The 12,978-nt window shown below is 41.1% G+C and overlaps 1 protein-coding gene across 7 annotated transcripts in view; it reads left to right on the top strand.

The window, feature by feature from the left end:
• The window catches only part of NEK1 (NIMA related kinase 1), an 81,976-nt gene that overhangs the window by 16,735 nt on the left and 52,263 nt on the right, over positions 1 to 12,978 (top strand). For all 7 annotated transcript variants that reach the window (XM_019534600.1, XM_019534599.1, XM_019534602.1 and 4 more), the window contains exons 9-11: positions 2,768 to 2,968; positions 5,783 to 5,843; positions 9,760 to 9,917. In XM_019534600.1, the coding sequence (XP_019390145.1) occupies positions 2,768 to 2,968; positions 5,783 to 5,843; positions 9,760 to 9,917 (420 nt within the window). The remainder of the gene's footprint in view (positions 1 to 2,767; positions 2,969 to 5,782; positions 5,844 to 9,759; positions 9,918 to 12,978) is intronic.

Genomic DNA, 12,978 nt, shown 5'->3' with positions numbered 1-12,978 from the left:
ACTATTCAATTCAGATTTGGATTTGGCTGATTTGGAGGACAGTGATTTGATTCAGGTTTTGGAAGATTTGGCACTGATTCAGAGAGATTCAGTGATTCGGATTGGCCAGGGAGAGGCAGTCGCAGCCAAGTGGCTTCAGGTTCTCCCACAGCTCCTCAGCTGTGCCTGCCTCTCCCTGGGAAGGGGGAGCTGCAGGAGAAACCCCTGTGGCTTACCTGACCAGCCCCAACCTAGTCCTGGCACTCCATATGCAGAAAAAAAGAAAAAAAAAAGCCCTGCACTCACAAGCTTCAGCAGTGGTTATTGGGGCCTCTGGGCGCTCGTGCCAAAGCCCTCCTGTGCAGCGCAGGGCAGTGGGGGGCAGCAGGGAACTGCCCCCCCTGCCTGGCATCTACATGGCAACTGTTCCATCGCACAGGTGCAGCATGGCTCAGTAGGGCGCTGCACGCTGTCTGGAAGCTGGGGCCACTGGGGCTGAGCAGTGTCAGGCTCTGGCTGACAGGTGCAGCTGCCCCAGCTCCCAGACAGTGCACAGCGCCCTGCTGAGCCGCACTGTACCCACACCATGGGGCAGCTGCTGTGCAGGTACCAAGCAGGGGGGTGGTCCCTGCTGTCTCCCACTGCCCTGTGCTGCATGTGGGGGCTCTTCCATGAGCCCTCAGAGGCCCTGATCCCTGCTGCTAGAGCTGGTGAGTGCAGGGGGGGGTTTTGCGCCAGGAGGCTGGGCCGGGCAGGGAATGGGGCCAGGCAGGGCAGTGATGGGGGCTTTCCCACAGCTTCTCTGGTTGTGCCTGCCTGTGCCCAGGCAGGATGGGTCATGGGGGCTCTGCCCTGTTGCCATTTGCCCAGCCAGAAAGGGGTGGGGAGCGCGAGGCAGGCGTGACTCGCTTTGGGCAGCAGCAGGGCATAGCCCTTGCCAGGGCTGTCATGCCCATTTCAGCACAAGGAGTGGGGGCTCTGCCCTTCTGCTGCTTGCCAGCTGGTGCAAGAAGCACAGGATACGGGTGCGGCAGTGCTGGGAGTGGGAACTGTGCCCTGCTGCTGCTTGTCCCATTCCACCTGGAGCGAACTGCACCTGCATCCCGCCTCTCCCTCACCCCAGCTGGGCAAGCCGCAGCAGGGCAGAGCCCCTGCTCCCTGCTGCCACACCCGCATCCCGTGTTACCCCACCTCCTTCCCCGAGTAATGTACCCCCCTGTCCCAGCTGGACCCCTCCTTCCCCCATATCCCTTCCCTCCCCCTTTCCCCAACTCCAGCAGACTTACCAGCTGGCGGCAGCTGTGTCAGCTGCTTGTTTAGTCTATGGCCGAATCTCTGATGCAGCCGAATGTTTTTCAGAGCTTTTCCAAATTGATTCGGGTGCTTCAAATTGATTCAGAGCGTTTAATTTGTCTCCCAATTCAATTTGGAATTGGAGATTTGGTCCCTGAATTGGGCCAAATCTTTTTCGAATCAAATCAGCTACTGAAGCTTCGCACAGCCCTACTGGCCATCCTCCATTTATGTTTGTTCTGGCTTCTATACACGAATGCAGGATAGTTAGCAGTGTGTGCGCCTGAACTCATTCATTCAGTAAACTCTTTTTTTGTTATCATATTTAACACTTCTGTAGCTAAAGATGCAACTGTAGAATTCCTTTCCTTATAATGCTGTGAACTTTTTCATCCAAGTCGGTGATTAATTTTGGCATATACACTTGGTAGCAGTAATGAGCTCTTCAGCATACAGATCTGATAAGACAGGCAATTGTATTATAAAAATCTTGAAACAAGACCTTAATACTTCTTAGTTGTGTCGAAAATACGTCACGATCTGTTTTATTTAAGATGGATTTGAAATTAGTTTGTGTGTCTTGTTCAAAGGTATTATATAAGAAATCACTTTTTGTCTAAAACTTTCTTAGCTATGCTAATATTAATCCTTGACATTTTTTTTAAATCAAAAGATATTTTCTCTAGGATCTTGAGTGGGACGTACTTTATGCATATTGTTTTCCTTATCTAGTAGGTCTCTGTCACAGCAGACCTTCCCTTATTCAGCAGGTTTCTGTTTGCTGTATAAAGAGAGATTTTTTTTTAAAAAAAAATTGTAAAATGACACATTTAGAATAGGACTTCACAGGCAAATGTAGTACTGGAAAAGACACATTAATGCAAATTTGACTGAATTTCAAATTGTTCTTGTCAACAGTGGATGGTCATATTTTGCTGCATGTTCTCAGTGTTGGCGCTCACTGGACTAAAGGATTAAGAGACAAATTCAGGGAGTTTCAAATATCTGGTTAAATCTATACACTTCTCAGGATTTGGCCAAATGATAGCTTTGGCCATTTTACTGTCCTTCATTCTAGAGGCTGGTTCTCAAAATAGAATTAAGACAATCAGGTGTCTGGAGTGGCATAACGATTTATACAGCATGTTACTGTTGACTCATCCCACATTGGGTAGCCTTTTTTTCTGTTTTTAACTATAGTTATACAACACTGTTGTATTCTCTTACAGTTTGAGGGGAGACAAGTTGTATTTTTTCTCAGCATAGTACAGTTGTATAAAATTGAGATACCTGGTACTGGATTGATATAAGCAGATAACTTGGCATAAATCTTGATCTAAAAGATATTGATAATGGTCTTTTAAAATATTTGGAAGGCATTAGATTTTTTGATACGTGTCCAAATGACATTCATCCTTTCTTACCTTTTTTGTTACTTTTCCAGTGTGATTTGCTCTATGCTCACATACATATGATCTTTTTTCCTGTAATATAGTTTGAAGCTGGTAACATGAAAAATCTGGTCCTGAAGATCATCTCTGGATCTTTTCCTCCTGTTTCTATGCATTATTCCTATGATCTACGTAATCTCCTTTCCCAGCTATTTAAAAGGAATCCTAGGGATAGACCATCAGTTAACTCCATATTGGAGAAAAACTTTATAGCCAAACGAGTTGAAAAATTTCTTACACCACAGGTATGGACTTGCATTAAAAAACTATTTTACTATAACTAATTCTACATCTTTATTGTATTCAGTTAAAACAATTATATTCAAACTAGTCATTTTGTCCAATTTTAACATTTATATAAACATTTGATACCAAATTATGGGGCAAAGTTAATTCACCAGAGGACAGAGAGCAGTTATAAGCTGACCTGGACAGGTTAGATCAATGGGCAGAACGTCATAGGATGCAGTTCAACAAAGATAAATATAAGGTACTCCGCCTAGGAAGGAGGAATCTCCAGCACACCTACAGGTTGGGGGATGTCCTCCTTAGCAGCTCAGAGGCTGAGAGAGATCATAGTTGACTCTAAGATGAACGTGAGCCGGCAGTGTAACGAGACCAACAAAGCCAATCGCACCTTGTTGCGTATTAGCAGATGCATGACCAACAGATCGAGGGAGGTGATGTGCACCATTAGTCAGGCCATAGTTGGAGTACTGTGTCCAGTTCTGGGTGCTGCACTTCAAGAGGGACAAGAGGATCTGGAAAGGGTTCAGAGGAGGGCCACCTGCATGATTAGTGGTCTCCGTGAAAGACCCTATGAGGAGAGGTTGAGAGATCTGGATCTCTTCAGCCTATACAAAAGACAGCTGAGGGGTGACCTTGTGGCCGCCTAGAAATTTATCGGGGGAGGACAGCAGGGAATTGGGGATGTGCTGTTTTCCAGAGCACCTCAGGCAGTAACTAGGAATAATGGGTACAAACTAGTGGAGAGTAGATTTAGGTTAGATATTAGGAAGAATTTTTTTACAGTAAGGGTGACCAAAGTCTGGAATGGGCTTCCAAGAGAGGTGGTGCTGTCACCTAACTTGGAGGTCTTCAAGAGGAGGCTTGACAATCACTTGGCTGGGGTCATCTGATCTCAGTCCTTTTTTTTTTCTGCCGGGGCAGGGGGTCGGACACAATGATCCGTGGGGTCCCTTCCGACTCTGTAATCTATTAAACTATTTTATGTTGAAAAGAAAACACCTATTACCATATATCTGAACCAGCTACACTTGCAGTACCCACAACTTGTTCTTTGTTCCTAGAATATTTGCACTAGAGAACTACCAAAAAATCAATTTTGGATTGCTAAAATATTGTTTCCCTCTTTTGAGATTAGTAGTTAAATCAGGGTGGGCAAAATGTGGCCTGCCAGGCCATTCTATCTAGCCTGCGGGGCCCCTAAAAATTGAAAATTAATATTAATTTGCCCCTAGCTGCCTGTCATGTGGCCCCTCCATGGCTTGCCAAAACTCGGTAAGTGGCCGTCTACTCAAAATAATGGCCCACCCCTGAGTTAAATTAACTAATTTTTCTGTGTGTAGTATCCTATTTGTGCATACAGTGAGACTTCAAGTTAGGCTTTGATTTAATTTAAAATGTAAGTGTCCACAAAATGGGACTGACAATGAATTTGATAGCATACTAATATAGATTTCTTAAACTTTTGGACCACTTCAGATCAACCATTTTTGGTAGTTTCATAGAATACTAGTTTTAAAAACTTTCCAGAATGTTTTAAATGCATAGATCAGACCTAAGTCTGAGGTAATTGTTTGGCATATTGAAGTGCAATATGGAAACCATTGTATTTATCGGAATTATTTTGAATTTAGTTTTTATATTAAAATAACAGCAAGAACAACAGATAGTAAGCTATACTGTCTTTAGGAAGTGTATAAATGATAGACTAAAGAAAAAATTAAAAGGTAACCTTACCCTTTAGTGTACCCTTGTATAGATTGAAAGTTCACATGGAATTTCAGTTATTCATGACGTAGATTTTTTAACTATATCCAAAGTTTTGTTGTAATCTGTGTAGAGCCTAAATATAGATTAAACTTCCAGAGGAAGGAAGCATAGTAAACAAAGAAATTATTAAATTACTAATTTGGGGCTTTAGCTTCCGGTGTTAACGTTAGTTTATAGGCTACACTTTTTTTCTTTTTCTTTTTTTTCTTTTTTTTTCTTTTGACCTACATGTGCTTGCTTCCTGAAGCCAGCATAGATTTGGAATTTTCAGTGCCAGTGCAGCCTGAATAGTCATGAATTAATTTTATCAATAATCTGTGATGAAGGCAGTATTTTTTTCTCAGTTGAAATATGCTGCCTATGACAGAACTATTCCACTAATTTACCAAGGTATACAAATTGGTTAAAGTGATGCTTTTAAAAAAAAGCTAAATATTATTGCCATCTGTAATAAAGAAGCTAATGGAAAATACTTTTCTCTACTTTTATATTAGTGTACTTACTCTATTTTTGGTAGTGCTCTGTTTGCTGCCTTCTGTGTTCAGGCAGAATTTTCATTTCTTTTCAAGAAAGGAACAGAACCTCCAGTCCCCTCCCCACAGTGATTTAAAATACAGCAGTGTTAAATAGAAAAGTATAAAAAGTGAAAAACACAAACCATTTTAAAAAAAAATCAAGTGTCATTAAGTTTACTTGAATCTTTATTCACTGATTCCCAGTATGCTTAATATTTGCCAAATAATATGCCGGAGATGAGCCAGATGGTTTAAAAAATTTCTGAGATACTATAATAGGAGTACTTTCAAATAATGTTTCCAATTCCATATTAATTATAGTGGGGCTCTTAGCAATGCATAAAGTTAAGTCTTGGATACATATAGGATTAGGGCCCAGGGATTGTGATTGAACACCATTTGCTATTGTATTTTGACATTGCACTCCCTTGCATTTCTAAGAGGTTTTTTTACAAGTATATTCATACACTAAACTTACATAGTGAGTGTAAGTATGTATGTACTAATGTAATTTGTCTTTGTTTTAAGCTTATTGCAGAAGAATTCAGTCACAAAGTATTCCAGAAATTTGGAGCCCATGCTGCACCAGGTAAATAAGCATATGAAAAATGCACTGTAATTTTTTTGAATAGCAGTAGGAGACTGTAAAAATGTATTATCTATCCTTGACTTGACAATAAAAGCTTCAGTTAAGCCACAAGGGAAATACACTTTTCAGAAGCATAGGTTTTATTTAGAAATTATGCAGATATAAACTATGGGCCAATAGCGTCTGGGCTAGGGAGAAAAATTGCACATTAACTGGCATAAGTGATTATAAACCAGTTCAAATCTCTAATGACAGAAGTCCAGTGTACATAAACTGATTTCAAAGTGGCCAAAACCAGTTTAATGTAAACCTGGATGCATGTAGTATCCAGTATCATCCAGCAGACTGGACGGTCACCTTGCTGGGGTCACTTGACCACAGTTGTCTTTCCTGCTTGTTTCAGGGGGCTGGACCCAGTGATCTTCTGGGGTTCCTTCCAGCCTTACAATCCATGAATCCCAGGATGCTTTGCACCTTTCTCACAAGCCTCCCGCTTCTCCCTCTTGCAGCATGGGCAGGCTAGCCTTGGCCCAAGCAGTCTGTTCCAGGTGAGCAGGGAGGCGTGCTCTAGCATCCCCCGGTGAGCCACTGCAGGTATGTGGCTGCATTTCTGGAATCAAAAGTGAATGTTTGTTCACTTGCTTATCAGTTCAGTCTATGCAGCTTAGATTAACCTGTGAAGATTGAATCGATTCAGCCTCAGGCTTTTTGACTGTCTGTACATAGACTTAAAGTTTACTTTCTTCTTTTGCGGGGTGAGGGGGAAGGAACAGTTGGATAAAAACCCAAATCACTGATTGCTGATGATGGATATCAGTGATGGGATAATTAGTATTTTTTACTATACAGGCTCTTTCCTCATTTCATCTGCAGAATTTGGTAGTGATCCAATATTGGTTTTTGGAGGTTTCAGTAACAAGCCCTATTGTTCAGCTCAGGCCACAAGAACTTCTGCCTGTTTGATGTTAAACTGGGTTAACTGTCTTCTTCCAAGCGTTGCTTGCTTTTAAACTTTTTTTTAAAAATTCTTACTAGGATTTTTGGTACAGCAGCACTTGAGTACATTTCTCTATGCTAGGGAAGTATTGCAACAAATCAAGCCTAAGGGATGCTATAATCTTTTTGAGATCCTCAAAGTCTGTGCCTGACCACTTCATGCTGCTTGAGTCTTGCTCTACTGGGGCTTGGAGCTTTGCATCATAAGGATGCTGGAGGTACAGGTTCATCCATTACAACTTGCATTTCTTGTTTAAGAAGGTATGACCAGGAGCATAAGGATTTCCAAGGAGGTAATACATCCCAGCTGGTTACAGTTAGTAAGCAAGGGGTGTAAAAATCATTATTTGAACATTTGTCCATTCTTCCTTCCTCCCTTCATCTCTTGTATTGGCTGAGACTTTTTTTTCTTGCAGTGGACTGTATTGGACTCGCTGTTTCACTCCCATACCATGGCATTTCTAGACATGAAGAGATGTATCTCAGGAAGCAGTTTAATGGAAACTGTCTGTTTTGGTTTCATCCTATGAAATTTCTCTGCCAGGGTGGAAAGTATTCTGTTTCTGCTTCACTCCCACCCCACTTCAGTGGACTGCTCCTTCCTTATACGTTAGTGTGTATTTTATTTTGTCTGTACCTAGGAGAGAGTCGCCTAAGTACTCCATGATGGCAGAAATCCTTCTCCTCATTCAAAATGGCTTTTTTTTACTTTTCTTTTTTAGCAGAGGGGAAATAATCAGGAACAGAAGCTTGTGAGGAAGACCTAGATCATTTTTTTTTTTTCCATCCTACATTTAGCAGTTCTCAACATGAAAACAAAATCAACATTTGTATGTAAGGGCTTCCTATACAAAACTCTTCCTTTTTGGTCTGCACTTTATTACCAGTCATCTAAGGTTGGGTATAATGCAGTCTGGTCCCAAAATATACCTGCTTATGGGTAACATCAGATCTATGCTATGTCCAGTCAAACAAATCTACTTGTAGCTTGTCAACTGCTGAAAAGGTGCCAATAGTTTATAACCAAGAGCTTTTGAGAACTTTTTTGACCCTGTGGTCCAAATAAGCATGGGTTTGGTCATGGCTTTCCAACCAAAGTAAAGATTGGTGAAGATCTATATTTCTTTGCATTAGTCATTTCTGGAACCAGTCCTAGGTGGCTGTCTCTAGCAACTAAAATTGACTAGCATCATGCATTGGTATTTTCCCTCAAATGGCATTTTGCCTGATATGAATCTAGAAATGAATCCTGAGGATATGTCATGATGCACAGATGTTTGTCTTCCAGCTTTAATGAACAACAAGAAATTGAAGGTTTGCTTTTTTAATGTAATAGACAAAAAAGAATCTGTTGTCTTTCAAGGGAGTTCATGTTAAAATGCAAGAAATAAGTGGTTACTCTAATGGTGACTTGACTTTGAAAATTACCACTGACAAAATGTCAGAGTTTTGCACCAATTGACATGCCGGCCATCTGGGTGAGCATTCATAGAGGATGTGAAATTCTGTTCCCAGGGTGCAGGAGGAAAGGGTTGGTCTCGTTTTAAAGAAGATTTAAGCTTCAATTTCTCTGCGGGGATATTTTTGATAGGATGCTGTTGGGTTAGTTTCCAAATACGTTTCTTAAAATAGAGCTTACTGCCTTAACTTCCTTATAGAGTATTTTTTATTCTATTTTCTGTATTACACCATTGTAATTACAATTACTGCTTTTCATTGCTTCCCTCAACTTCTGCTAATTAGTGCTCATTACTTCCAGTTGCTTTGATGAGGCAAGAAGCTGTGCAGCATAATGAAAAATCATTCTGTAAGAAAATTCTCATTTTGCTAGCTGCTTCCCTCATTTAACTACCTCCCCCCCATCTGGTAAGGGACAGGAATGAATTTTGTAATGAACTGAAACATCTTTATTTAAAACAAGACAATATAACTTCAAGCTTGCTGTTTTTATAAGTTAGTGGAACATCTTTTGTAGCTTTAGAAAAGGATTTAATTTTTCAGAAAGGATATTGGTTCACTTCTGGAATCCACAAATGAGAAGCATTACTTAGTCCTTAAGAATAAGGAGAGAAACTACTAAGAAACTTTGGATAAGAATTGTTTCGTACCCATGATTTATGCGGAAGATTCTGAAGTGGAAGAGTTGCAGATATTGGAATTTTGTCATGGTGCCAAATTTAGAGTTTAAGAAATTTGCCTATGTGTGTGTACTTGGGTGTTTGCAGGTGTATGTAGGGGTGAAGGTTTTAGCTGTGTTGATCTTGGGACATAGGCAGACAAGGTTCTTTGGCTATAAATTTTTTTCCAACTATTTAAGTTGGTCTAATAAAAGATGCATCATATTAACCCAAAGAGCCTTGAAGGTATATGGAGATTTGCACGCTGTCTGAAGTAAAATATTAACATGTTTCAAAATTGATTGTATTTTATGATCAGTCAAAATGACTTGGTTCTGATATTTCAAAAGAGTAGTCTGGCATATGGTAATTAATTACTAATTAATAAAGAGAGCAAAGTAAATGTATCTAGCTTGTTTGAAAACCTTTGGAATAATTTTTCAGAATTTTAAATGGTGAGGCGGGGGGAAATATTTGTTCAGTGCCAAACAAGAAAAACTTGTTTTGGAGGCTCTTGGATACATGCAAAGCTTTTTCCTTCTCTGACTTCTTTAAAAAAAAAAAGATGCATCTCAGTTGGAAAAAAGAATGCTTTTTTGGTACGTGGCTCATAGAATTAAGGAAGAGGAAGGGTGAATTGGCCCCTCCTTTCCTTATCGAACAAAAATGCAAGAACACAGATGACACAGGTCAGGTAATTTGAGAGAGATGGAGCTCTATGCTATGTTAGTCAAAGAAGGCCAGCTCCATAAAAGTTTAACTCTGTTTATAAACGATTCATAACTCTATCCCATTTTGCCTAGGAAAAAGACCAGCCCAAGGACAAATCTTGGCTTCTGCTGCGCCAGCTCAGAAAATTACCAAACCTGCTGCAAAATATGGAGTGCCTTTAATAATCAAGAAATCTTGTGATGCACCTAAAAGATATTATGAAAAAAAGCCACTGGTTAAATGTAGGCAGGTAAGGGTATATCTGATGGCAATAATTAAGATGCATTTATTTTTCAGGTTTTTTTAAGTACTTGAACTTTGAGGCATAACTCTGCTACAAACTTTGGTACTTGGCTAATGGTAATTTGATTCTGCCACTGTAGTGTACCACACTGTGTTGTTCCACATAGGCAAGCAGAAGCATTTTAACAGTCCATCCCCATGCAGAAGTAGTGTGGCTACAACTGCCATGTGCTATAAGCAGGCTTATTAACACTGCCAATTAGACCACCAGTGCTGTAGGAGTGAAGTTATGCTACTTTCAGTTGTGGAAATCCATAGCTTGAAGATAGAAGCCCAGTGTGTTTTGAAGGTTCCATCAGTTGGCATGAATTTAATGTATTTATTACTATTTCTTCTCATAACATCTTTTGTAATGACATGTATACAAGCTGGAAGTTTATTTTCTTTTAGATGAAGCAAGCTAGTTATTCAACAAGATGTTGATGAAATTTTGGAGATTGCCATCATTTGCTAAGTGTTGTTACTGTTAAATTGGTTGTGCCCTTTGTCTGTGCACAAAGCAAGATCAATTAAAGCGTGCAACCTTGGGAGTACTGTACTTCAAAAGTGCAAACTTGCACTTCATCCTATACTGCAGTTTTCCTGCTCTAATAAAACCGTAATAACTGATAGGAGCATTTATACATGTATTCTGTAAGCCGCTCTAATTAAAGCACCCACAGCATCACCTGTATTCAGCATCCATGCTTCAAAATGGCAGTTGGGACACATTAATTAAACCTTATTCCACAAGCTTTAGTTAAAACACCCCTGCCACTATTTTGAAATGCAGGGACTTTGAATACATATCGCATGCAGGCTGCTGGAGTACACTAATTAGTATGCTCCAGCCAACTTGCTAGTTGGCACTCACTGGAGCAGAACTCCATGACAAGTACAGGTACCCTGAGATTTGAAACCCAGGTTTCCCATTGTCAGATCTGCTACCAACCCACTGTGTGACCTGATCAGCCATTTTCCTTGTTTTTTGTACCTAAAAAATGGGATATTTTTACAACTTTATTTGTGAAGCATTTTTAGATCTCCTGATGAAAAGTGCTGTGAAAGAGTTATGTGAAAATTATGGTTATTTTTGGATAGTTCTGTATTTAATACCTTGGAGATTTCTGGTGCTTTTTTTTTTTTTGTCTTGTTCTACAGTTTTCACCAACTCAAATTCATGGTGATCATTGACTTACATATTTAATTTGATTCCTTGTGGGAATATACCTGGGTTGGCCAATCTAGGGCATGCCTGCCACAAGTGACATGGACAGCCTCTGTGTATGCCATGCTGCAAATCAGGAAGGGGTTGCAGGGAGCACAGCTGCAGATGAGACAAGGAGTAGAAAGCAGAGCAGATCAGGCAGGAGAAGGGGATTAGAGTGACACGTAGGGGGGTGGGACTTTGTGGCATGCCTGCCCAAAAGGTTGGCTTCCACTGGAATGCACAATTTACACTCCAGAGCACAGTGTACTTTTCAGAGACCACATTTGTGCAAAGAGTCATACAGAAGTAGGGCTGGAAGGGACCTCCAGAGGTCATCTAGTCCAACCCCCTGCCCGAGGCAGGATCATTCGGATAAAAACCATAATCTAAACTCTGTATAAACTCACTATCAGCCCTGCCACAACACAGACCTAACACTCTAACCTGCCACAGCAGTCAGTGTCTTGCTTCTATGAAATATCATCAATGTAGGTTCAAGAGGTTGTTGGTAGAGGGCCACATCCCCTGATAGAGGAAGGCAAAAACCCCCACAGTTTAACCAATCTACCCATGGGGTAAAATTCCTTTCTGATACCAAATATGGTGATTGGCCTGACCCTGAGTGGAAGGGCAAGACTGTCTAGACAGGAACCTCTGGCTTTGCTTCCATCAGGAGCATTGGCAAATCCAAGTCAAAGTCCCCAACTTGACTACAGCCAACACCCAATACCTGTGAGGAAGGCTTAAACACTGACACACAGCAGAAAATGTTCGAGGGGGAGGGAAGGGCAGGGGCAACCAGCAAAGCCCAGAAGCATGGGAAATGCCCATGGTAGAACATGGGCATGGCAATGCCTAGATCATCCCCAACCAGTGGCTGTCCAATGAGAGATATAACAAAACTGTAGCATTAAACACTTATACAGCTGAAAGGTTATGAGTTAATGTCTCTATTTAAAAAAAATATGCATTTTTGAAAGGCATACCAGTGAATTATTGGTGAATTAAAATTTTATTGTGTGTCTGAATCACTAGTGGAATTTTTTATCGTAGTAGCATACTGTGGAAAGCGTAGAAAGAATATAAATGTGTAGTTAGAGAAGAGGACTGACACGAAGATATGGCCTTCACTCTTTTAACTACACTGAGTCATTTAAGGCTGAGATCATATGTACAGTAAAAGCCCTGTTATCTGACATTTTACTAACCAGCATTTCTATTAACTGGAATTTCCAGTCGGCTGGGCCGGGGATGGGCGGGGGGAATGGAAGCTTGCACGCAGCAGCCACTGCCACCACCCTGCACTGTTGCTGGTCTGCGTGCGGCTGCCCTGCCCCCGTTCTGTGTCCAGCCGGAAACCCGTGTGCCTCAGGTAACCAGCATTTTTAGATTACTGGCACCCCCCCATTTCTCACTCATGCCAGAAAACAGGGCTTTTACTGTACCACAAGGATAGGTTAGTGCAACTCATCTGAATAAGTTAGATGGTAGCACCGTCCCCATCAGCACTGACTTTCAGGTCTTGGTGAATCTACTGAATGCATTTCAATTTCTCTTTCACTCCCACAGCAGAACTGTACTTCTTTCCCATTTCTAATGATTCCTGTTTCTTTGCTAGCCTTAAATTAGAGGTGCACTGATGCATTGGTTGCATATTAGATCAGTACTGATAAAAGAAAAATTCACATGATCAGCAGTTGGCTTTTTTTGACTGGTGTAGCTAATTAACTGATAAATGCTGCATGCATGCGCATAGCTGCTGCACACACCTGGCCAGGATTGCAGCCCTGCAGTTGGAGAGCAGCCTCCTGCCAGTAAG

Source organism: Crocodylus porosus, unplaced genomic scaffold (genome assembly GCF_001723895.1).
Source record: "Crocodylus porosus isolate Cpor-Errol unplaced genomic scaffold, CroPor_comp1, whole genome shotgun sequence".
Classification (NCBI taxonomy): Eukaryota; Metazoa; Chordata; order Crocodylia; family Crocodylidae; genus Crocodylus; species Crocodylus porosus.
Note: the sequence above shows the minus strand (reverse complement) of the source record. Positions and strands in the feature narration are given on the sequence as shown.